Source organism: Periplaneta americana, chromosome 13, assembly GCF_040183065.1.
Source record: "Periplaneta americana isolate PAMFEO1 chromosome 13, P.americana_PAMFEO1_priV1, whole genome shotgun sequence".
Lineage (NCBI taxonomy): Eukaryota > Metazoa > Arthropoda > Insecta > Blattodea > Blattidae > Periplaneta > Periplaneta americana.
In genome coordinates, this window is record NC_091129.1 from 139,050,118 (window position 1) to 139,078,019 (window position 27,902).

The 27,902-nt window shown below is 35.2% G+C and overlaps 1 protein-coding gene across 5 annotated transcripts in view; it reads left to right on the top strand.

The window, feature by feature from the left end:
- The window catches only part of 5PtaseI (inositol polyphosphate-5-phosphatase A), a 71,512-nt gene that overhangs the window by 24,596 nt on the left and 19,014 nt on the right, over positions 1 to 27,902 (top strand). For 2 of the 5 annotated variants that reach the window (XM_069844377.1, XM_069844376.1), the window contains exons 9-14: positions 586 to 670; positions 7,748 to 7,837; positions 10,423 to 10,500; positions 10,636 to 10,821; positions 15,243 to 15,308; positions 16,655 to 16,701. In XM_069844377.1, the coding sequence (XP_069700478.1) occupies positions 586 to 670; positions 7,748 to 7,837; positions 10,423 to 10,500; positions 10,636 to 10,821; positions 15,243 to 15,308; positions 16,655 to 16,701 (552 nt within the window). Of the gene's footprint in view, positions 1 to 585; positions 671 to 7,747; positions 7,838 to 10,422; positions 10,501 to 10,635; positions 10,822 to 15,242; positions 15,309 to 16,654; positions 16,702 to 17,077; positions 17,702 to 27,902 lie in introns of those variants that run through there. The other 3 variants (XM_069844373.1, XM_069844372.1, XM_069844375.1) reach the window with 2 other exon arrangements.

Genomic DNA, 27,902 nt, shown 5'->3' on the forward strand with positions numbered 1-27,902 from the left:
AAGTTCAGGAAGTACTGTACATGAATAGGAAGATTTGCATCATAACTGTTAACATTCTTACAATTTAAAAACCCCAAAGAAAAAGAGGTGCATTACTTACTAGGCAATCATTGTAACAACATATTTTTAAATTTTACATCGTTTTTCCCTTTCATCCCTTATTTTCATAATTTTGATTTCACTCGTGTTAAAATTTTATACCTGTATACTAAAATTCTTAACTCCACTAAATGGAGAAAAATGGTCGGAAATGATTCATATGATAATGAATTATAAATTTCTTTGAACATTATTATTATTATTATTATTATTATTATTATTATTATTATTATTATTATTTGTAATATTGCAGCCTCCATATTGCATAGAATTCGTTGAAACTAACCCATACGCTTTCTTAATGTTTAATTGCATTTGAGCTAACTATAATCTTGAAGAAATAATTAATTGCAAATATAGTGGAAAGCTGGTAAAAGAAGTTGTAACAGTGATTTCATAAAGATTGGATGATAGTGAATAAGAAATGTGTATTTTAATGTAAAAAAAACTCAGTTTGATGTAAAGCAACAATTTTTTCTTTCGCAGGTTTCATAATGATGCCTATGGAACAGCTCCATTCTTTGTGTTTGGTGACTTTAACTTCAGGACAGACACGCAAGGAGTTGTCAAAGTCAGTAGGAGTTTCTTTTTTTCTGCTCTGTTATCTTGGTTTTGGAGTGGATTCTTTGAGTCAGGTCGGGTTCAGTTACACTCCATGTTGATTCCCCTCCAGATAGGTTAGTAATAGTTCTTATGTTTTAGATTTCAGAAGAGGAAACACAACCTCTTTTGACCATTTTCAGTTATTGAATACTGTTTTGTTTTCATTTAATTCTTCTTGCATCATTCTGAACAGTATGTATTGCTGGGTACACACTTTTTTTTAAGTTTTTAAACGACAACAGAATGTAATTAAAGCATGTCATTATTTCTTGATTCTCGTCATTTTCAACTTAGATGAGGTACTACGTGCTTATAACTCCCCCCGCCCGCCATTGAGTTAAACATCTCACACTACTTTTCAGTAGGGAGCAAGTAGTCTAAATTTCTCTTGTCTTTAATTAGATTATCAATGGGAAGCTATTCATACAAGTGGCATTACTACAAATGTTCCAAATTATTTGTAAATTAAATATGACAAACAGCACATAATATGTGCACACGTAAAGCAACTCTTACAGGTGTTTTCCTTTGAAACGAGTGGTTGAAAAGTAAATTCTTTCGACTTGATATTTTGTGATGCTTCTTATTAGTCTGTATGGTATACTGCATGTATTTTACTAATATTGAGTCATAATCAGTTGTTAATAATTCTATTTTCATATAACTAGTTTGAAGTAATTGTTTTGCATTTGTGTGTTACGATTTGTGTAAAAGCATTTCTTATTTTTGTTTTTTTGTCTAATAGTTATTAAAATAAATTTGATCTCCTTTTTTGCAAACTAATATAACAATCTAAAAGCTTCTCCTTATAACTAAGTTTTTGTTCATGAAAGAATATATCGTCCACACCTGTGGAATAATGGTCAGCGCGTCTGGCTGCGAAACCAGGTGGCCAGGGTTCGAATCCCGGTCGGGGCAAGTTACCTGGTTGAGGTTTTTTCCGGGGTTTTCCCTCAACCCAATACGAGCAAATGCTGGATAACTTTCGGTGTTGGACCCCAGACTCATTTCACTGGCATTATCACCTTCATATCATTCAGACGCTAAATAACCTAGATGTTGATACAGCGTCGTAAAATAACCCAACAAAATAAATAAAAAAAAGAATATATCATCTGGAATTAATGTTTGGTGAATAGAATTTTACACGTTAAACCATTACAGTTTGTCTAAGATAATATTTTTCAACAATTTATATTTAATCATGGAGTTTATTTCATGTAATGTAAAAATGTGGTGAGATAGTAAGACTGTTCTCTAGAAATCCACGGAAACCACAGTCATGTTTAAAGAACTGAATTTAACTCTCTTCATAATAAAATTAGAGAAACATCTTGTGATTTGTGAATGTCACAGCTAAAGACATTTCAGACAAAACCAGAAAAAAATTCGTTACGAATTTTCGTGTGACAGACCTTTGTAGTATTGCACATTTCGTTTTCTCAAGTGCATGTCAAACCTGCAGATTTACCTCGCATTATTGCTTGGAAAACATATAATGCCTGTGATATTTGGAGCTGCTCTTCTTCTACAATAGTGTATTCGTATTTTTTTATTTTAATCAAACATTTACTCTTTCTTGAAAACGATATATTTTTACTAATTTCTTCACTTATGAATGCACATTGTCTTCATTACCGTACATTTGCGTATGCTGATGTGTAAAACGTATGTTGAATGAGAGTGGACACTGCAGAACTTTTAATTTACATTAAAGAAGCCTATTACTTTAATGTACATAAATCCACCTGTTGTTGGGCATTCCGAATTTAATGTAAAATTAATTTTTAACCCATCAAGTTCACATTTTTATTTCTTATATGAAATAGTTTTGAAACTGGAATTTTTTCATTGACAATCTTCTTTTGGATCCTTGAAATATTTTCTGTTTTTGAAGACATATTGCATCACATCACTGCAGAGTCATAGCTTCATCAGGCTTCTGTCATTTGTTCAGTGAACTCGAATACATTTTACAGGATTGCCTGTGGACAGTTCAGTTGCTAAAAAATATCTTGAGTTTACATTTTACTGCAGCGTAATGCTTCTTCTTTTCATATAAATGTTCTTTATATACGCACACATACATAGAATGAGTCCAGTGAACATTCCTGGTATTTCTGTCTGCTGACCAGCAACAGGTCTTCCCCTTCCCCCTTGCATCTGTGGACTCAAGGTGCTATGCTAGTTTAAAACGTATGTACAATGTTATGTTAATAAATTTAACGAGTTTTCAAAATTAAGACATTCCTGTTTTATGACTGAACATCAAATAATTTGACTATCCTTACGAGTTCGTCTCTCCTTGTCTGCAAGCTGGTGAATTTCCTAATGTTTAGCTTATTTAATTACTTCTGACTGGTGTTTTAATATGCTACCTGTCACACATAAGCACTTATTGTGTCCATGCCAAGAGAGGGGGAATGAGAGATAAAGATCATCACGTGAAAGCTGTATGGTTGGCGAATCCCCCATCCCCGGGAGTTAACTATCTCAATTTGTAGTCTGACCAGGGGCGGCTCGTCTTAATGTGCTATTGCACTATAGCACACACGTAATTTTGGTAAAATGTTGTTGTTTATGATGTAAGGCCCGTAACACACTTGCAGAGTTTTCGCCAGCGAGAAATGTGTTGCGAGAAAATTAAAAAATTGATAACATGGATTCAAATGGACATCCACACACTGGAAGAGATTCTCGCTCAAGGCAAAAACCTTGTGCGAGTTTCTCGCTGGAATCGGTAGCTGAGCGAATTTTCTTGACACATTTATCAAAGATGTTTGACATTTATATTCTTTATGACGATTGAATGTAGAAAAAGATATCACAGCTGGCGATGAATTGTATTGTTTTTATTTGAAAATGAGGAAAGATGGTTGATAATTGCAGTCAGAAACTTACCGAACTTGTACGATGTCACCTGTAGGCCTATTTATATGATACACGGGATAAAAACTATAAAAACACGAAACTTAAAGAAGAAATCTGGAGATTATCTGAAAATAAATAGGGCTATATTTTATTTTGATGAGATTTAATAGTATTAATTAAACATTTGAAATAATGTATCTATATGTCTTAACAGTTTACATAATTTTAATCACAACATAGCAAAGAATCCTTTATCATATCATGAATGCCAAAAAACTGTGGTCCATTGAACCTGAAATAACACCTAAATGTATCATCATTCAAATCGAAACCAGTGTCCAAAACTCGCCCTTATTTTCGTAAGATACAATGTGATTTTCAGATATTTCTGGCTTTAATTTTAGGCCTACTTTTTCTTTTCATTAACAAAATATGTTCATGTAACTCCACTTCCTCATCATCTGAATATTCAGATTCAACAAAGCGTTCGTACGTAATTTGTAAAGTACGACATTATACTTACAGGTTATATATTTAAGTACGACAATATACGTAAATACATAACCTATAATATTTCTCCCAACGAGTCATTACTATAATCAGAAAACTGCTTTCTGCATGAAGGCAGTGCATAGATGATCATAGCGAGATGTGATCTGTGATAGCGAGAACTCGCCAAGTGTGTGGAGGAGGCTCTTCGCCTCTTTCTCGCAACACATTTCTCGCTGGAGAAAACTCTGCAAGTGTGTTACGGGCCTAACTGCGAGTAATATTATTCTGTAAAAACATTACGAATCAGCTCATTTTTCAGATGGCGTTAGGTTGCAAACAATTATGTAGTGTGCTGATTCTCACTGTAGCTGCACATGCATTGAATGTTGATGGAGGTTAAAATACCCTTAGGCAAATGACGTATTCTTCCAGCATTAGGACGAGAAACCGGTCAACAGTGCACTTCTGTGCTATTTTCCCAGTAGAATCCTGAACCTGGGGTTGGTTAGAAGCATCAGTAGCAGTGAGTGAAATATTCTTGAATTGCCAGCAGTTATGCGAGATAATGCCGAACTTAAATCAATAAAACGAGTCATAAAAAGAATAAGTAACAGCGAACAGGCAAAACATCAAAATTCAAAATTGAAAGAATTATTCAAAGATTCAAAACTAATTCCTAATCTACCTCAAAAATCTGCCGTGGCCATGTTTAGATTGATTACTGGTCATGATTGCCTCGGTAAACACCTCCATCGTATTGGAGTACTGAATTCACCTAAATGCTTACTGTGCACCAGAGAAGAGGACATGGAGATGGAGCACCTGGCTAATTGTGAAACTCTTAGGACATTTGTTGACCTTCCATCAAAATACTGGGAAGCAAGAAGGATGATGACTTCATTGTTAAATCCAGAGCATTAGATACACACACACACACAATTAAGTTTAATAATAAAGAATGTTTAAAAGTGACTAGATTGTATATCATTTGTAAATTTACTCTTTCCTCTCTGAGAATTCAAGTTGAATGGCATTAATGTCTTAGTTATAACATATTATTATTATTATTATTATTACAGCTGATGATGCAATGAATTCATTGTGATTATTAAGGCTAACAAATATATTTTATTATCTTCTTCTTTATCTACTTTCATTTTACTACAGTGTTATTCTGTGGGGTGAAATGAATTCAGTCAAGAGTTTTTTAACTAATTCATTCCCTATGAAAAATATGGAAGAAAAAATTGAAGTGAAACCGTTGGAAAGGCCTACACTTAATTTGATTATAAATCAGAAAACAAAAGGCGGGCAAAACTGTGCTTACAACAGAAAATTTCTCAGGATAGAATATGACAACATTTGGATATGTTGTAATGAAGATACTAAACCTCCTTAAGGAACACCATGTCCCTGGAATGTATCACTGCACTTGGTATGCTGTTGATTGAGAAGAAGATTGTGTCTGCCAAAAAAAGGATTCAACAACAGAATAATAAAGGCATTCTGCAGTAGGAAGAAGCGTAGTATGAACTTAATTTTCGATATTAGATTAGTTGCATGTTCCATTTTATGTATATGTGTGATCAAGCTATAGCACACTCTATATTTTTGTCACCGGCCACCCCTGAGTCTGACCTTCACAGTCAGTAAAGGCCTGCAATGAGTCAGCTAATAAGTGCAGTTTATTACGTTGTGTTATGTTTTACATATTCAGTGCATGAGGTGTACACATTTTGAAAACGTACATACAGAAAAAGAAATTGTGTGGCAGAACAAGGAAGAACATTAGCCATAAATTTCTTGGCCTCTCAGTTCTGTGTAGAAAAACAATAATTCAGTAAATAGGTTTAATAAAACAGGTTCTATAAATGATGTGAATTATATATCACACAAGATGGACAATACTTCCAGCAGCTACTATGTGAGTACCGAATGTTATTAATATAACATAGTACAGCTCGATTCAACGTTATTGCCCCTTGTCCTGGGTTGTTTGGCTCGCTCACTAGCCAAACAACCCAGGACAAGGGGCGTTATAAGAAAGTAATTTAATCACAAACGTGCATAGGAGGGGAAGAAGGAAGAGGAAGAATGAAAATAATATGTATGCTCGTAGCTGAGGAACATTCATGTCGAGAAAATATAAGTCATCATGACACTGTTTAGTCAACAGACGTAGTGGTTAGTAATGGGACGTGTGGAAGAATATTGTGTTTTAAGGCAGAGTGTACCGTGACATGATAAGGAAGCAGGGGCGAATGCTAGTCACGAAAGTTAGGCTTGCTCTTTTATTCATAGAGGAAGATGGGAGGATATAATAATTCATAATTAATAAAAATAATCATACCGACATAAATAATTTATTTTATAATTATGAAATCATTATGAGTCATGGATCATATTCGCTTATCAGATGTAGAAGTTCGATATAATATAACAAACATGGACAACAAAACAGTTTATTTAGTTTTTTCGACCCTGCCAACCAATGCATATTGTTGTATTGAGCACATATTCTCTATAATGTCTGTCTTCTCTTGAATAGTCCTTCGGGAAAATGGATTTAATAATAAGGTTTCAATGACACACAATTCCGAACTCATTGCAAGAATTAATAATACATGCAGTAGCTAACACATGCATTCCACTCATACAATTACATTGCACTCGCAAATCACAGCACATTCCCGCTGTCAATACTGCTTTGTGTAACGTTAAATAGTCGTTGGTGTAGCTCTCAGACCAGAGCTTCAAACAACACATAACAGAAGCATGTGCGCCTAGGACGGACCAAGGAGGAAGCCACTTGCGCGCGCATCATATTCTCGCTATTTCTACGTCTTTCCTGTAGCTCCGAGAAAAGAGCAAGCGTTGCGATATTTGCGGTGTGCAACCTGTGGATGGTATTACGCCTCTATAGTATTCCAAAAAACAAAATAAATTTTAAAGTACGTAATTCCATTTTGAGAAATACACACTCTACGAAAATATTGGGCTTGCGCAGCAAGCATAGCATGCCCTGAGAAATCGCCCCTGTAAGGAAGTGTTAGGTGTTATGACCGCGCGGCCTGACCTGTGTGACCCAGCCTGCCAGTAGTGATGAGTAACTCGCTCTTAGACTATCTACTTACTTTTTGCAGGAGCCAAAATCCCTGAATCAAGCTGTATGTAAGTTTTAATCTGGTGAAGTGCCTTGAGTTCACAGATGCAAGCAGCAGCTATAGTGGCAGGGACCTGCCACTAGTTGGCCAGTGAAACATTCGAAATGTTCGCTGGAACTCTTTGATATATATTTTGCTTTTGCTCCATTTTTGTCATTATATAAATATCTTATTGATTACAATGGATACACATTCATCCATACCTAGCAGAAAATTGTTGAAACTGTAACAACAAACCTCAAGATTGTATTATAAAGAGGCTCTTAAGCATTCTGGTGATCTCTTGCGAAATGTTTACAAGCTATACATCTAATATAATTAAATATTCAATGAAGCAGTAATGAAGTTCTGATTACTGCTCTCTTTTTTTCAGTTTCATAGCACTACTTGCAGAATTATTTAATTTGGTTCGTTTCTCATCCTTTTCAATTTGCTACACCTATTTATCTTTAATTTATTATAATTTCTTTTCATTTTATGCATTTGTTGTGATAGAATTTTTTTCTTTTCTGTAACAGAAGCTGACAGAAGACTTGAATCCTGTCAGACTACAGAGCAATAAGAGCACTGATCACACAAAAATGCAGTATCGTGATGGAACCAGTCAGGTTAGTGTAATTCTTTAGATATGATGTTCCAACTCTTCTATTGATATTATGCAGGAAATTCTAAATCTCATGCAGAATGAAAGAAATTTTACATTATTAAATTCACAGCACTAACTTTCTCTTAATTTGTGATTACCACATTGCACCATCATCTGCAACGATCCTGACATCATTATGACAAAAGATAATCTATTTCAATATCCAGCTATTAAGGCAGAAGGAAAAAAAAGTTTTAGTTGGGTGTTAATTGTGATATTTAGATTTTTAAGGAATTGGTTCTTATTTATAAGGATTGTGAATATGATTAAGAGTGAAATAAATTTAATGTAATTTATATGTTGCATTGTTATTATTATTTTTCCTTTATTTCCTTGTGGAATATGTGTATACACCATGTACAGTAGAACCCCGATTTTAACGTTTTTCCGCATTTAATGTTGAAATTTCATGGTTCCAATAATTATTACATATAATTAATGTATTTTTATATTCGATATAACGTTATTCTCCTTGCTGTGAAACCTGCATTTTACATCAAAACTTGTTTTTAAATGATTTTTTTATCTCGACTAAAGCAAAAATAAAAATGCATTTCAGTTCAACGTGTAAAATACAATTTTTTTTAAGAATCAATGACTTGGCAACGTTGCTGCCTCGCTGCCATATGATTCCCCTGCCCTAAACACGTCTATCTGACTCTGCATTCCTATTTGTCTGCTAATTCTTGCCCTTTGCAAGAACCAATCACATTCAATGATGGATGTAGCAGCCATCCATGACAATCATTCTTGTATTTGTTGTGCTTGCTGAGGTGTGTGGTGTCAGCACTGCTACAGTGAAGAGATGAAATTTTTCATAGTTACTGTACATATCACTAGAAAACAATGGCTGAGGAAAGGAAAACGCTTTATCTCATGGAAAAAAATCCAAATGCTAAGATATCCGAGATGGCGAAAAGAAGACTTGACTGGCACCCAACTTCCCCTCATATTTTCCATTTTTTGTACAGTATTGTCCATAATTTACTTATTGTAGCTTTTTTTTGCAAATAAATTGCTATTTGCAAAAGTATTCAAACATTCTTAAACAAAAGTAACAAACCCCTATTTAGTGTCAACCTCCATTTAAAGTTAATTATTTCATGTCTCCAGAAAAACGTTGAATAGAGGTTTTACTATATCTGTACAAGTATTTACAATGGAATTATTGTGTTTCATCTGAACTGGTTTGTTGGAGAGCCATTAGTATGGGTCTGTGATAAGAGAAATAATCCGTGTGACAAAGTAAGTTCATCCCTCTAGCAAACACCATGTATTGTGGGTCCCTATCACCACGGCATGGCGCGTCCTTAGGTTGCGGATCGAGGAGACGGCCTCCAGATATGGAGGGTAGCTGTGAATATATTGAATAAGCAGTCGCGGACAGCCGATGAGGGGTGGTCCTCCAGCTTGGGGGTTGGGCGAAGGGCTAACAACCCTTCACTGTAAAAAAACAGCTTGTTACGAATCCTTCAAATAAGCCTCGAAATGGGACTGATTCTCTGGATATAGTGTGTTAGTTGGGAGGCCAGAGGGAAAAAGACCTTTAGGAGGCCAAGACGTAGATAGGAAGATAACATTAAAATGGATTTGAGGGAGGTGGGATATGATGGTAGAGAATGGATTAATTTTGCTCAGGATAGGGACCAATGGCGGGCTTATGTGAGGGCGGCAATGAACCTCCGGGTTCCTTAAAAGCCAGTAAGTAAGTAAGCAAACACCATATCATTGCAAGAGTCTGAGCCATTGATAAGCAAGTGACGTCAGATGTTGGGATTTTCGTAACATTTTATTCATTTGATCCTCGAGCATAAATGTTTCACGTTAAAAAAAAAACAACAGCTCGTCTCCCAAAGCTCATTGGGATACAAAACAAACAAGAGAGCAGCTCTGAAGTCAAGAGCCATGGTGTAAATAAAATGTTCCATGAAACTTAGTATACTTAACATGATTTAGCAGAAGCAAAATATTAAATTTATAATTCATATGCTGGAAATGCAGTGCATTCAATTTAAAATCTTATTGCTAAAGTGCCACCTTTAACTACCTAACAGTTGCTCTAGCAGCGTCCATTATGCAGCCCACAATGTAGATGTAAAAGAACTTATGCATGGCCACTTCTTACCATTAATTGTTATTACCTACATTAAAATATAAAATAAAATATGTATATTTGCTTAAAAGCACTTGTTAGCCTTTTGGGTGGTGGTAAAAATGTTAATTCTCAATATCCACACATTTCTGGTATTTGCAAAGGAAATTCCTTATTGCTTGGTACATTGTCTTCGTTGTTACAGAGTGACTTTTGTTGGCATACGTTTTCCTACAGCTGTTCCAAAATATGGGGATTTATCTTGTATATTTCGACTTTAATATTCTCCAAAGATAATAATTACAAAGGGCTAGGTCTGGGAAATGTTAATTTGCTAACTGTCTATTGTATATTTCACTTTAGTATTTTGTGTGTTTATTACCCAAATCTCTCATTACTTGGAACAAGCTGACATTGAAAGGAATGTACACCATTCATTTACGTATTAATTTTAGGTAATCCTATCTTTGGGAAAGAAGGAGTTTAGCCACAAAGACCACCAAACTGTGTTCATAGAAGACAATGGAAAATGGGTAAGTTTACTGAGTAATAAATGTTCAGAAATTACTACATCATAGTCTAATATTAATTGTCTTAATATTCATTTTCATTAGATGTTACACTCTACAATAAAAGATGTTTAATGTGAATATTATTTCATTTTTAAGCTAAGGGAGTTCGACCGTGAGCTTGAACCTTTTGCTGGTCGATTGTACGAGTTCCCCATTAATTTCCAACCAAGTTACCCGTTTGAAGAGAACAAAAAGGGAGCTAAATGTTACATGCAGACACGATGTCCATCCTGGTGTGATCGTATTCTTCTCAGTAACTCTGCAAAATCTCTAGTCAACAATGTGAGTAGCAGTGAACGCCAGTTCTTGAAAGTAAATACTTGTAATTTTTACGATTTTTCACAGTTTCTGCATGTTTAGTATTGTAGGGTATCATAATATCGAATTACTGACTATGTTATAATTGGATGCACTTATGCAATATGGAACCAACCACCATTTTATGAATATCTGGATTTCTATTGCAAAATGTGTCTTAATGTTTATAGTTTCTTATACAAAATAGAACCAACTCCTATCTGTAATGTGCTGCCCTATAGAGAAATCTGAACCAACCACCAAAAACAGAATCCATAGTGCAGTGTTTTGCAATTTAGAACCAACTCCAAGCTGTCAGTTCCCATGTTTGTTTTGTGTAAATATGGGAGTTTGAATACAATTTTTTGCTAATAGGATTATATTATATTATATTATATTATATTATATTACATTACATTACATTACATTACATTACATTACATTACATTACATTACATTACATTACATTACATTACATTACATTATATTATATTATATTATATTATAGCAACAAGAGTAATGTTAATGTATCAAAGAAAGTTGTAGAACCGAAGATGTTTAGGTATCAAATATGTAACTGCAGAAGAAAATCCAATGAATTTTTATTTTAGTAGGTTATTTTATGACGCTTTATTAACAGCTTAGGTTATTTAGCGTCTGAATGAGATGAAGGTGATAATGCCGGTGAAATGAGCCCAGGATGCAACACCGAAAGTTATCCAACATTTGCTCATATTGGGTTGAGGGAAAACCCCGGAAAAACCTCAACCAAGTAACTTGCCCCGATCGGGAATCGAACCTGGGTCACCTGGTTTCGCAGCCAGACACGCTAGCCGTTACTCGACAGGTGTGGACAGGATGATGTTGATGGAATCAATGGTCCCCTTGACTTCACCTTGGAATGATAAGACAATGTATGAACAACTGCTAATGAATATATATTTTTTTTAAATTTTATTTGTAATCCCACAATTAGTGTCTCGGATGTTTAGTTTTCCAATAATAAAGTGTTAAACATGGATTTGAACTAGACTGTTGCCTCATCTCTCTCTCATTTGAATCACACAAGTAGGAACCAAGTGCCAATATCCATTTTTGCAATAAGCAATATGGAACCAACTCCAATGTTGCCCTTCTACTCTGTGTGAGTCAAATACTGATGCGAGCTGCACAATTGATCTGAAACAGCATTTCAGAATGTTAATAATGCAATCATTACTTTCGTAATAGTATTGATGTAGAATTTTATTTGTAACGATTTGCTAAAACAGCTGTAGCTCAAAAGCTGTATTTTGGACTTTGTTTCATATTGCATAAGTGCATCCTTTTGTGTAGTCCAGTACACTTGATTGAGTATTCTGTTGACACTCAAAATATTTGAGTCCATTTGATTGAAGGCTCAATTCACTGGATGACAATATAAAGTCATTTAGTTGTTTCAGGAATTATATTTTTGAGAATAAATTGTCTAAGTTGAAACCCTTCAATAGATATACAGTCAACTCTGGATATAGTGAACATTCAGCTATAGTGAACCTAAAATCGTTGGTCCCGACCCGCATACATTAAAAAGTACATTAATATTTCCGTTTATAGTCAACCCTCGCTTCGGTTATAGTGAACCTTGTATTCTTATTTGAAGTCAGACCTTCTTGTATAAAATTGAAAGAATGTGTTGAGAGCAACATTCTAAGTTTCGTACTCCTTTAGTCAAAGGACAAAGGTAGGATTATGATTTTCTTCTGCCCACTTGATGAGTTACTATTCTTATTAGTCCTCTCTACGCTTCTAGACTTCCTGTTTCGTGATGCACTTCAAAGGTAGGATTAGTGATTCCTAGACAATGAGCTGCACTGTAAATCCAGGCAACGTGTGACGACCTTGCCTTACTCCACTGTCGGAGGATTAACATTCTGTTCTCGGGCACTCTACTCTACTGTTATTTCTAATCCTCTCAGAAATATTTCAATTGTGACAGATAACATCGAAACAACGGAAAATGAAATGGCCTTCTTTTATTAAAAGGGGACAGACATTATGTCCAGAGGTAAGATTTCGATGGCTTTCGAACTCCATCAACCCTCTCCCAGTTTCCATTATGTGACCCGGGAAAGTCCAAGACTGAGTACGCAGTCACACCATAACAGCGCTTGTCATTTCTACCTGATCTAGTGTTCCAACAATGAATGTACTGTATAAAAATGTCGAAGTGTAAAGTGTTTACTTTGAAAGAAAAGGCAAATATTATATGTGACCTTGAACATTGTCTTTCGCAAGCGGACTTGGGACAAGAGCATAATTTAAGTAAATCAACTGTGAGTAAGAGTATACAGTGTAATTCATTCCACAAAAATTAAATATTTTATTTTCTTGTTCACAATTTCATTCATTTCTGTCTTTTAAGTTAGGGAAGAGACACTTCGCATATAGTGAACGAAATATGCAAGTCTGCAGAGGTTCACTATATCTGGAGTTGACTGTACCTTGTGTCAAATGCATAATATGCTGGAGACCAGATTCTGAGTTCTGTTGCTGACACTTTTCATGAATTTATTTTATTTGTCACACAAATATCGCTTTTCTGAGCAGAGACATGAATTGAGTCCCAAAAGGCTCTGCTTATTTCCTTCTTTAAGGCGTCAGTAAAAAACTTGTCCACAACATATTTGCTGGAATTTAGGATAACATGTTAACAAACGTGTATACCAAGACTGCTTCCTGGGAAATGTAATTGTAGGGTGGATATTAAATGCTAGGACTTTGTGAAACTGAGAAGAGAAATAACAGGGTTCACAGTCCTGAAATTGAAACTGAGAAGAGAAGTAACAGGGTTCCACAGATCTGAAATGTCAGGGTAAAAGAAAGTGGTCTGTGAAAATCAAGGAAATCAGTTTTAATAAGCCAAAAATCTGGGAAATTTATTTGTTTGCAGTTTGCAATAAAAAAAAGTCAGAGTATTAGTAACTGTATTTAGTATTATAAAACTTTATAAATAGAAGAAGAATTTGCACTGAGTATTTCAGTAGTGTTTTTCTGGGTCGAGTTTCAGATAAAGATCTGTTTGATATTTTTACTGCAGGAATCAAACCATTGTCACAAAATAACAAAAGGGTATCTGTCGGATACAGGGGGGAGAGCCATTAATCCTTCCCATTGAAGGCTTTAAGGAACCAACCTGGACAAATACCCAATGTCCCATCCCTACCTTCCCGTGGTGCAGCTGTTAGTAAGCATAATTTTACGAGCTGAACTAAAGGGAGGGGCTACTCATCAATTAGCACTGGTCAGCTTGATGAGTTAATGACTGAATTTGGTATAATTTTCCTCTATCCAATACCTAATTCCCTCTTTACCCTTTCCTATCCAGTCCTCTGACTGAACTCTTACTTTCTTCGATCCCGACGGCATTAGAGCATTCGAGGCCTAGGGGTTCATTTCCCTTTCCTTCCTCCTCTTTCTACTTTTCTGTTCCTAGTGCTGACCTGCTATGGCACTAAAATCGTCCTCCAGTGGCTTAAGGAGGGAAAGCTGGTGATCAACAAATCTCCCAGCTAGGTCCAGTGGACCCGTCGACCAACAGCAGGTGTGGTCCTCCAAACATTCTGGGGGTTGTGTGTGAATGAAGTAACCACCAAAACATTAAAATATGGTGTTCACTTAAATCGGCTACAACTTGCCATTTAACAAGAAATGGATTCGGAACACCTCAAAATCTGTGCTTCGTTGGCTGGTCATGATAATTTCTTTGAAAAATACTGGAGTGCAAGAGGTCAAATGACTTTATTGTCAAACGTCTGGCATTAGAAAACAACAACAACATTTTTCAGGTTTCTTTTCATGGGCCCAATGTAAACCTGAGTCTCTTGAAAAAAACTAGATGAGAAGACAGAATATGATGAAAAACCTCGTGGCCTTCAAGTTGCAAATGGAGTATGAAAAGCTGGTCCTGTGTGCTGTTAAGTGAGACCTTCGCAGTTTCTTGCGTGCTTTTTACTGCGATTATTTTAATGAAAATAATGCCATGAGATATTGAATAAGAAACAGAAGAACTATGTGCAAGTTAACTCTACTGTGTACACGAAAAAAGAAAATTAATGGTCATGACGATAATGGTTAAAAAACTACAAAGACAGAAATGACTTGATGATGATAGTAGTGAAAAGAAAAATAGTGTGATATGTTTTCTTCAGTTAAATCAAACTTCCTGAAAGAAATACTGTCATGAGGAGGAGGATAATGATGATGATGATGATGATGATGACTATAGTATGATAATGACTTACTAGGGCACTAATAATTATCACATTGTAGTATGTTGTGTTCTCTTAAAGAAATTGTCTAACCAGACGTTCTAATTAATCGTTGCTTGAATTATTATAGCTTCGTAATTCTGTTTGTTTTTGCAGATATCGGAACCTGATACTGTGCAGTATGGACTCATAGGGAGTAACACTTGCATGGGTGATCACAAGGTAAAATTTCATATTTATAATTGATATAGTATGTATATATTTTGTCTTCTTTATTTTAATTTTTTTTTTTCCTTGAACTGGTAGACTTCTTGATGTATTTTCTTCAATTATGTAAAGTTTACCAAACTTCTGTCTGTCTGAAATATTTCACATAGGTATGCTAATGGACATAAAGTAAAATACAAATTATCTTTATTATTAATGTATAGAAGACAGTTGTTTCACTGTTGGCATTTGTTTCCATTTCTCAACTTTAAATTTTGAACATCTTACGAAAATTTTAGATGTTAAAGTAATTTTCATATCTATTTAGCAACAATATATATGTCTAAGGTGACATCTCACTTTTTAGTGAGGTATTTTGTCAAATTTTGTCACAATTAATATGTGGTATGTGGTAATGAGATTATTCAGCAATATCTTGTAACAGACTGTTCTCCTCAACTGCTACTTTGTCCATAAATATCGTAAGTACGCGTAATTTTACATTGATCTACGTATATTGAAGGAAAGTAGCATCTAATATTTAATTTGTATTGGACAAAAAGTTGTGTAAATATTTATAGTATTTACTCATTCCAGACTCATTTTAGCATTAACATTCTGTTATATCAATGAATACACGAAACCTTTATAGGTTATTTAGCACTCATTTGTTAGAAACTGTTAATAATTAAGAACATTTAATAAAATTCTTCATTAGTTCGCTTATCTAACATTATCTCAAGAGGTTAAAAATGCAAGAGCTTCTGAATATGAAGGAGAAATTTTTATGTCATAGTGCTCTGGCTAGTGTATCATTATGCCTGAAGAGAAGTTATGATCGTACTCTAATTTTTTATAAATAAATAAATGCTACATTATTATTATCTTAGTCATAATAAACATGCCTGAGTATAGTTTAATTGTTAGACATAACAAGTTTGATATTTGTACAGCATTCAAGAAGATAATCCCCAATATTCCACAGACACAAAAAATATTGTGTCGTAAACATAAATATGTAAGAACTGATTCTATTCTTACTACGAAAGCAGGAGAGTTTTCTAAAATGCTAGTATTCTTAAAAAAAAAAAATTGCTTCAGTTGTATGGAAAAATACGAGTAGTACGAATATGTATAGAGAACACTACAAGGCTGAAATATCTACTATATAATTTTTAAAATAAATTTATGGCCAGCAGAATTCTTGCTCCTTGTGCATTTATGACCATTAGTTACCTGAACTCTGCATCTGTATTGCATACCACATATTGTAATTTTTTTGTGTTATTGGTACCTTCCCACTTCTTTGATTTCTATGAAGGAGCTTTATGTTATTCTGTTTCTTTACTTCATACATGCAGCCAGTTTACCTGGGCTTTAACTTACTACATGATGGAAACACCAGCAGGTATAAACATTAACATCCATCAACACTTAACTCTTCTTGCATTGTGATCTTGTGATTTCTACCTTTTCTTATCTCATTTTAATTGAGAGATCAGCTTACATTCTTTCTGTTTCATGTTATATAGCTTTAATTTTTATTGTTGTTAAATAAATTAGAGATATGTGAACATCCACATGTTAAATTGTTTTTTAGCCTACACGTAGAATTTATTTCACATATATATTGTGTGAGTGTATGTATGTACATATGTATATGTATATATGTATGTGCGTGTATATGTATATATATGTATATCTATATGTATATTGAGCAGAATATTATTGCTATACATTATCATTTCTGCATTTTATATTATTGATATAATTAATTTTTACAGAGGGCCAGTTTTCTGTATCCTGTCTGGGTCAAGATAATTGTCTGCAATATGCCTGAAGATGTCATAAAAACCAAAATAATGTACGGGAATTACTAAAGGGTTTCCCAACAAGAACTCCGGATTTAATAATGTGAATAAATGCAACAAACAGATAAAAGAATAGATAACAATGCCGCCAAACCAGCAAGACAATGGCGCAATGTCCCAACAAGATCTTGTTATTGTTAGGTTGTCAGCACTACTATCTGCTTTATCTGTTTTTGTTGCATTTATTCACATTATTAAATCCAGTGTTCTTGTTGGGACACCCTATAGATATTAATATATATTTGATCCATAAAACAGTTTTATGACAAATTAATAGGAGAACCACGGGCAGGAAATGAGCTGCAACATAAAACAACAGAGTAGTTATTCACAAACTTCTCATTTTCACAGACCTCATGCTTTCCTTTCCTCTCTTAATCCTGTAATTAAATACATAATATATTCTCTCTGCCAAGATTGCATTACAGTGTTCAAGAGTCAAACTTAATGGACACATGCACGCCGTAGAATCATTATCATAGATAATTTTGTTCAGGATATAGTAGAATTTCGATCTGGGCCACCCATAGGAATTGTGCTCCCTTCCCCCCCCCCCCACGCAGGGCTGGAAAGTATTTGAAATACATGTATTTCAAGGATAGTATTTGAAATACATGTATTTCAGATATGTATTTGAAATACATGTATTTCAGATACGTATTTGAAATGGAGAAAAAATGGGCGTATAAGGGTACAGTACATCAGTTATTCATAGATTTCAAAAAGGCATATGACTCGGTTAAGAGGGAAGTATTATATGATATTCTTATTGAATTTGGTATTCCCAAGAAACTAATTCGATTAATTAAAATGTGTCTCAGTGAAACATACAGCAGAGTCCGTATAGGTCAGTTTCTATCTGATGCTTTTCCAATTCACTGCGGGCTAAAGCAGGGAGATGCACTATCACCTTTACTTTTTAACTTCGCTCTAGAATATGCCATTAGGAAAGTTCAGGATAACGGGCAGGGTTTGGAATTGAACGGGTTACATCAGCTTCTTGTCTATGCGGATGACGTGAATATGTTAGGAGAAAATACACAAACGATTAGGGAAGACACGGAAATTTTACTTGAAGCAAGTAAAGCGATCGGTTTGGAAGTAAATCCCAAAAAGACAAAGTATATGATTATGTCTCGTGACCAGAATATTGTACGAAATGGAAATATAAAAATTGGAGATTTATCCTTCGAAGAGGTGGAAAAATTCAAATATCTTGGAGCAACAGTAACAAATATAAATGACACGCAGGAGGAAATTAAATGCAGAATAAATATGGGAAATGCGTGTTATTATTCGGTTGAGAAACTTTTGTCATCTAGTCTTCTGTCAAAAAATCTGAAAGTTAGAATTTATAAAACAGTTCTATTACCGGTTGTTCTGTATGGTTGTGAAACTTGGACTCTCACTCTGAGAGAGGAACATAGGTTAAGGGTGTTTGAGAATAAGGTGCTTAGGAAAATATTTGGGGCTAAGCGGGATGAAGTTACAGAAGAATAGAGAAAGTTACACAACACAGAACTTCACGCATTGTATTCTTCACCTAACATAATTAGGAACTTAAAATCCAGACGTTTGAGATGGGCAGGGCATGTAGCACGTATGGGCGAATCCAGAAATGCATATAGAGTGTTAGTTGGGAGACTGGAGGGAAAAAGACTTTAGGGAGGCCGAAACATAGATGGGAGGATAATATTAAAATGGATTTGAGGGAGGTGGGCTGTGATGATAGAGACTGGATTAATCTTGCACAGGATAGGGACCGATGGTGGGCTTATGTGAGGGCGGCAATGAACCTTCGGGTTCCTTAAAAGCCATTTGTAAGTAAGTAAGTAAGGATTTTCGAAAGTATTTTGTATTTAAATACATACAATTGATGTATTTTGTATTTCAAATACTCAAAATACTTTTTTCTTCTTTTCTTCAAGTTTTGGATTTCAATTTGAAGAATGAATTTTTGTCTTATTTGCCTACCCATTTCAGTTGTGCTAGCCATACACTTAGTTTTCTTGCCACAACTGATTTCCTTAATGCCGTGAAGAAATCTCCAACAGCATCAAGGATCCATCACCCAACACTTGCTAAATGTTTAGCATTATGGAATGCGTCTAGGAGACTCAAATCCTCAGAAATTATATCAGATGTCTTGAAATATTCATTAAAGTTTCCTTGCCAACTCGATGGAATTCTCTTTTTGACTCAATCTCTCAAATATTGCAATTCAAACATGATATAAACAGTATATGTGAAAAACTGGGATTGCCGACCTTCAAAGATGTTGAGTTTCAGTACCTTGAAGAATATTGTGCAGTTCTGAAACCCATTGCCGTAGCCCTTGATTTAATGCAAATGAGAAGACGTGCTATTACGGCCAACTTTTGTCCACATTAATTTCCCTTAAAAACAGAATACATATTCTGTTACCTAGTAATCTACGCCATCTATTCCAAGTAACCCCAATCCTAATAAGTTCACTTTCATCAAGATTTAAAGCGATGTTTGATCTGACCCCAGAAGCAAATTGAGCTATTTTGGCAGCTTGCTTCCACCCATCATTGAAGATGAGATGGCTGCCTGACACTGCCTCATCAAATGATAAGAAGAGAATACAGAATATGTGCATGAAATCAGCTTAGCAGTACTCTGCTACACCTTTGGTCAGTTCAGACGATGAAAACAATTTTTGTGTTTTCATCTCAAGTACAACAGACTTTGAAAAGCAAAAAGAGAAGAACTTGTCTACTGCTGAGTATGAGGTCATACAATTCTTCAATGGCAATGGGACAACCTTGTGCACTCCATAGAATTACCCTGAAACAAGCTTTTATAAAGTATAATACAAGTTTGTGTTCCTCTGCACCTGTAGAAAGACTTCTGTTTTGCAGGATGTATTCATTCACAAGCAAGGGGATCCTTATCTGATAAACTTCTTGAGAAACTGGTTTTTTTGAAAGGGAGCAATAATTATTCATATGTAGCATAATTTCATTGCTGACTGGGTGAAGGAAGAATGTTCAGTTACAGTGTTTATATAAAACTTCGAGATAAAAATACTTTTAATGTTAGTATGATATTTTAGATTTTCAGTAATATTTTTATTTCTTTAGGCCTATATATTGTATCGAGTATTTGAAAAATGTATTTTGAGTATTTGAAATACAAATGTATTTTGGTTAATTTTTTTAAAGTATTGTATTTGTATTTCAAATACAATTATTTGAAGTATTTTGTATTTGTATTTGAAATACTTGGATGTCAGTATTTTGCCCAGCCCTGGAATCATTATCATAGAGAATTTTGTTCAGAATATAGTACACACACACAAACATTTGTTAGGGCTCTCCCTTCTTGCCAATTGTTTAATGAATGTTGAAATTCTATAATTTAAATACAATACTAAGACAAACTAAGGAAACTTTATTACATTGTCTGGCAGTCTTGTTTGTAAGAAATTTAAATATTACTTGGCAGGAGAAATAAAAAAGACCCCCAGTTTATAAATGTGTTTAATAATCAGTCTTACAATTTGTTAAGAAAAATAAAAAATAAAATCAATAGAGGCATGCTTCAGTGAATATATTAAAAATGTATTTAAGAAAACTTAATATGGAGATATAACGAAATCAGTGTAGAGGAGCCTGATTAATTGCTGTACAGTAGTGTCCTAACTGAAAGATCACATTTATAGAGGCTCATGAGAAGTACGCTGCTTTAGTCAGAATCTAATTATAATGTTTGACAGCATCCGGAATTGAGTCGTGTGGATACAAAGGAAAAATTGTGACGGTGTCGTGTATAGTTCCTGGGGTAGCTCAGTCGGAAGAACGTTTGCGCGCTAAGCGAAGGGTCCCGGGATCGATACCCGCCCACGGAACAATTTTTCATTGAAATTATTCAAACCTGCTTTACAGGGAGCTACTACCTGAAAGCCAGATTTGTATAGCATCCGGAATTGTTTCGCTAACAGATACAAATTGTTCTATAATCTTACTGAAATTGACCTTTGAAGCCAATTCATACTCAGTGGATATAGAAATGGATTCGGAACACCTCAAAATCTGTGCATCAGTGGCTGGCCATTAGAAAAAAACAACAACAAGATACTGAGTGGATAACATTGTTAGATTGTTGAGTTTTTCTTGACTTAAATGTGTTCTCAATGATTACATGCCATGAAGGCACTTGGGGGGCATGGAGGTAGAGCCTCATGCTTTCCATGACCTCAGCACTAGAATGATGTGGTGTGGTCGGAACCATGCTCTGACCTCCTTTTACCCCCGGGAAAGACCCAGTACTCAATTTTATAGGAGGCTGAGTGAACATCGGGGCCGTTCTGAAAGTTTGGCAACGAGAAAAAATCCTGTCACCACCTGGGATCGAACCCCGGACCTTACAGTCCGTAGCCAGCTGCTCTACCAACTGAGCTACCCGGCCGCCCAAACTTTACTTAAATTAATACACCTAAACCAACAGCAAGAACAAATAAATCCTAATACTATTTATTCTTGTTCTTTGTGTTATTCGCGTGAATATTAATTATTGCCCTATCTACTTTAAGACAATTTGGGTTTAATAATAAGTATTTTGTCTATAGGTTTTTCTGTTTTGGCTTTTTTTCATAATGCAATACACAACAATGGGAAAACGCTCTAGAGTTTTGCTTTGTATGTGTATGTTGTTTAAAAATGAATAACGGTAGACATTCAGTGTTTACTTTTTTAACTAATTGTGGGTTGCAGCATTTCAAATGTTCAATTTAATTCGGGACTTTGTGACATATTCTGGATATCTCAAGGCAAGCTCATCTACAGACGTCTTACTTTTAAAGCTTTTCCCCACTTCGGTCAGTTCCTTCCTGGTCTTGGGCAAGATATTCAAAATAGGTGCAAAATCATTACAAATGTCTCTTATTTCTTGAAATAATGTTCTCAGATAGGATGTAATCTTGTTAACTAATACATAAAAGACGTTTATTTTAAAGTTGTCTTCCTTTGTCTTTTTAAGAAGGGAGTCCTCATCGTCTTCGTCTTATCCATGTACCACAGAAGTTAATTTTATTTTTTTCACGAAATTTTGAAGACATGTGAATCCAGCTTGGAGTTCGAGTGTGCGAATCTCAAAGTGACCTTGGTATACAGATAGTCTGTAATGAGCCATCACTTCCTGCTTTCTGTCCTGCTGCAAATCTGATTGTAATACAGTTGTGTAGTTTATAAAGTTTATAATAACTATTATGTATAATTTCTCAACTGATTATGAGACGAAACAGAGGAAATGATTATTGATTGGTTGAACACTTGTTGTAATTGATCACAACAATCTGGATTATCCTTATTGTTCTCTCCAGTGTATGTACAATAATAAATGAGATTGACATATTACCCATGAAAGGAAACTGCTCCTTTATGCAAATCTAGCTTTCAGGTAAAGCTCCCTGTAAAGCACACTTGAATAATTTCAAGGGAAAAATTGTTCTGGGTCCAGATATTGATCCTGGGATCTCTGGCTGAACGCACCAGCGCCCTACCGACTGAGCTACCCAGGAACTCCACCCGACACCATCTCAATTTTCCCCTTTATATCCCTTTATATATATTCCCTTTTCTTAGCTGATGTTATACCGCCAGCATTCCATTGTAAGATGTTTAGTTGATTCTGTACCATTAAAGTAGTCCCTGCCCAGAGATCCGATTGGGGGACTATTTTATCTCCGGATAATTTTACCTTAATGGTACTCATTTCATATTGGAATGAAAATGGCAAGTTGTAGCCGATTTAAGTGAACACCATATTTTAACGTTTTGGTGGCTACTTCATTCACACACAACCCCCAGAATGTCTGGAGGACCACACCTGCTGTTGGTTGACGGGTCCGTTGGACCTAGCTGGGAGATCTTGTTGATCACCAGCTTTCCCTCTTTAAGCCACTGGAGGACGATTTTAGTGCCATAGCAGGTCAGCACTAGGAACAGAAAAGTAGAAAGAGGAGGAAGGAAAGGGAAATGAACCCCTAGGCCTCGAATGCTCTAATGCTGTCGGGGTTGAAGAAAGTAAGAGTTCAGTCAGAGGACTGGATAGGAAAGAGTAAAGAGGGAATTAGGTATTGAATAGAGGAAAATTATACCAAAATCAGTCATTAACTCATCAAGCTGACCAGTGCTAATTGATGAGTAGCCCCTCCCTTTAGTTCAGCTCGTAAAATTATGCTTACTAACAGCTGCACCACAGGAAGGTTGGTTCCTTAAGGCCTTCAATGGGAAGGATTAATGGCTCTCCCCCTATATCCGACAGATACCCTTTTGCATTAGCAAAGAAGGGCAGCACTGCTACTTACAGACCTGTTACTAAATCTGCATATTTCTCTGTGAAAAGATTTATTAAATCTACATACTTAGACTTCAACAAACAAAATTTGATAACACAATCTCAAGAGAAAAAATGGAACTCTCTGCATCATAATCCAAGTTAATTCCCGATTTACCACGAAAATCGTCTGTAGCTGCATTTAGATTGGCAACAGGCATGATTGTTTGGCCAAACACCTGCATAGAATTGGAATATATCAGTCCCCTAACTGCCCATTGTGCAACTAAAACCAAGAAATGGATTCGGAACACCTCAAAATCTGTCCTTCAGTGGCTGGCTGTGATAATATCTTTGAAAAATATTGGAGTGCAAGAGGTCAAATGACTTTGTCAAATGCCTGGCATTAGAAAACAACAACATATATTCCCTTTTAACTTCAAATGATACAGAGTTTGTGTGCACTTGATGTGGCATCTTGCCAGCCCAATCGAGGTGTGTGGATATAAAGGAAAAAATTGAGATGGTGTCGGGTGGAGTTCCTAGGTAGCTCAGTCAGTACAGTGCTGGTGTGTTTAGCCAGAGGTCCCGGGATCGATACCCAACCCTGGATCAATTTTTCCCTTGGGATTATTCATACTACTCCTTTGTTTGACTTAGACGTGTGTTTATTACATGACTGAATGAACTAATTGTAGCATGATGGCTGAGAAGCTGAAGATAAAAAAAAAGAAACCTGCGTGGCAGCCAATTGAAATCCGAGAGATCATTATGTTAGACTCTGTATTATGTGGTATTAAAGGGAGTTTTGTGAATTTCATTTTCCTTCCTTGTATAAGAATGGATATCTTTATTTTTTGGGAATCACAGTTGAATTGTTGCTGTTATTGAAGTCACTGAAGGTAAATATTAAATTTCCTGGTTCTGGCTGTGTAACATTATAAAACAATAGAACATATTTATGCAAGTAATAGTGTAGTTTTATGTTATGTTATGCAACATGACTTCAAAGAATAGTGCTACTAATACGAAAACAAGAGATCTAAAAATTTTTTACTCCCTTAGATATTATATTACCGTATTTGCTCGCGTAATTTGCGCCCCCGCGTATTTTGCGCACCCTACTTTTTAAGGGATTATTTTGAACTTTATTGTTGCTCCGTGTATTTTGCGCACACATTTTACATATTTTTTTCAGTGTAGTAGGGATTACGTACATATTTTTTTCAGTGTAGTAGGGATTTTCCTTCCCTACAGTCCATCGTAGGTCATTCACCAGCAACTGAAGTACCTGCTTCAGAAAGAAACCCCAAAGTCCCGCTACTTTAACAATGCTTGTCCTTGGTAGAGACAAGTTACCGGTATAGAAAATTAGCCCTACTGTAAATACTTACCTATACATATACTAATTGAGATAAACTGAGAACAGGACATCTTATTTGAAAAATCCGCATATTTTACGCACCCCAATTTTTCAGTGGCCAGAGTTAATTAAAAAGTGCGCAAATTACGCGAGCAAATACGGTAAATGTTTTTAGTGATTTAGACGCAGTTAAATTTATCTTCGACATTACAATACATGTATACCATAAATATGGTTGTTACTTTGATGAGCGTGATTGTGGTGAGAGAGTATATTTCATGTAATATACCATTTTGTAAAGGTTGTAGCCTGTAAAAAAATATATATTTGTAAGTAATTGGACTGAAATTTCGGAGTGAATTGTGTATAAATGTTTTTAAAATCGTTGTTTCTGTCAGCTCTCCACATTGGTAACCTGGGTTCGAATCCTGGCAGGTCCAAGTGGAATTTGTGGTGAACAAAGACTGTATTTGGTGGTAGGTTTTCATGGTGTACTCCAGTTCCCCCTACCAGTACTCTTCAAATTGAATTGACATGCTATTTACTTGCCATTTCTCTTTCTTGGTAGAAGCATATATTTTATTTTTGCGTCTTCCTTTATGAAGTCTTATATGTGGATAAAGGAATAAGGCAAGGTTGTGGATTGTCCCAAATAATTTTTAATGCTTCATTAAATATTAAATTTCCTGGTTGTGACTATGTAACATTTCAAAATAATAGAACATGTAATTGTAGAAATCACACAATTTCAGATTTAACCATTATAATAGTGACAGATCGTAACTCACATTTTACTGTGTAGTCCAGCCATATTGGTATATGTAAACTATACACAGACAGCTGCTTTCTTTACTCAAATCCACGGGAGAGAGACATTTGGAATGTGATATCATAGTATAAGTATTAATACATTAAGAAAACTTGACTATTTTTCCTGCCAGATGGACATTCGCACACATACAGCTAGTGATCAAAGTGGCAGATAAATAATACTACTGGAAAAGTCAGCTGTTTATATGTTATGGTGATCGTACAGAAGCGAAAGATTTATTAGAAGACTCAGGGTTTTGAAAGGACCTTATTGTTCAATTCATTGATTAAAGTTCTCGTTAACACTTTGTTAAAAACATAAAATTTACTTAGTCTTATGTTAAAAAGTGTTAAACGACGGCCCGTTTTGACGCTATGTCACGTCATCCTCAGTGTCTCTTGAACAACTGGTGATCTTGACTCTGCGATGTACTAACATACAAGATAGCATACAAAACAAATAATACAACACAGAAATACCTAAATAATCACATTACACATTCAAATAAATATAATTCAACTGGTGTTTACAAATTGAAATGCAATAGTTGCCCACATTTTTACATAGGACAGACAGGAAGATCCTTTCACACAAGATATAATGAACACATTAAAGCTATAACCAAACCCTACATCACATCAAATTATGCAGACCACATTATCAACAATAATCATGGCTACAATAATATAGAAACAGATATGGAAATTTTACACATCACCCCAAAAAGTTCACAGTTAAACATCCTAGAACAGTACGAAATAATAAGAATACAATAGCATACCCACAATATATACTTAACACACAATTGCAGTTCAATACGCACACATTATTCGACGTCATAATACATCATCACACAAAAACAGCCAGCCCCCACCCCTACCATCAACAAATGCACATCGCAGAGTCAAGATCACAAGTGGTTCAAGAGACACTGAGGATGACGTGATATAGCGTCGAAACGGGCCGTCTGTCGAAGGTATATACCTTTTTTTAACAATTTTAACACTTTTTAACGTAAGACTAAGTAAATCTTATTGTTCATCTGTAAATTGCAGCAACAAAAGACGAAACCCAGAATTTCATTTTTTTCACTTTCCCCAAAGATCCAGAAAAATTCATTATACTAGAGCATTCAATAAGTAATGGCAACATTACTGTAAATCAACGCTCCTAATAGTGAGCATTGGAATCTTTTAGTACATAATAGAGGAGTGATTGTTGCATAAGTGTGGAATATTAAAAGTCTTTAAGTAACATTATACCTCTGATTGAGGTCTGGCTGATATGAATATCTATTATTATCGGGCAGTACATCTCATTTGACGATATGTATCAGAGGAAGAACAATTGTTTGTATGCATCTGAAGTCTGATTAATGGAATATGTAGCTAATCGGTGATGTATGCATTGGAGGAGAAAGGAACTGACCACCCTATCCCATTATCTCCTGGCCTGGTTGCCTCATGAGTGATGCCTTATCAGTGTTAGTTATGAGATTCAAACATGTCTTCAGGCAGTTGATTAAACAACAAGTAAGCATATTTTGTGAATACAGGGACTGTTTCTTATTTGTAGCACATAATACAGCCCTAACAAATGTTCAGTAGGTGCTCCATAAAAATCTAAGTTTCAAGGGGAAAAAATGCAACTCGGTGCTGTAGGGTATTAAAAGAAGCTTATGGGAGAGAAGTCCTGCCACAATGAACTATTGCAAGATGGGTGGAAGCAAGACACTCACTTTCAATCAAGAGCCGACAACCAAAGAGCTTTAGATCAATCAGTAAGAGAGACATCCAGAAATGATGCTGCAGATGGAGTCCGCCATCTGCCAAAGATTTGGCAACGTATTGTTAACATGGTAGGGGACTATATTTGAAGTATGTAATGTCAAAAGTAACCTAAATAAATTTAGTGTGAAATAGTAACTTTATTGCCATTACTTTTCGAATGCTCTGGTATTTTAGTGTAGGTCTATTGGTTTACAGTTTGCATGTGTTCTTAAAGTGGTTAAGTTTCGGGTTTTATCTTTTTATTTCGTTTAATTGTTTAAGTTAAATTCTGTTGTAATGATTTCACATGCAAAAACAGCCAGTTTTGTGACTTTCAATAAGAATTCCTTGATTAAAACTGCTGTAACCAGAGAGATGGCTCAGACAGATATAATGTTCGGATTTGGGGATCGGAAAATTGAGATTTTGGCGAAAACATGACATGAAATTGGGTTTCAATCTGACATTCTTCAGACAACGAATGGTGCACAT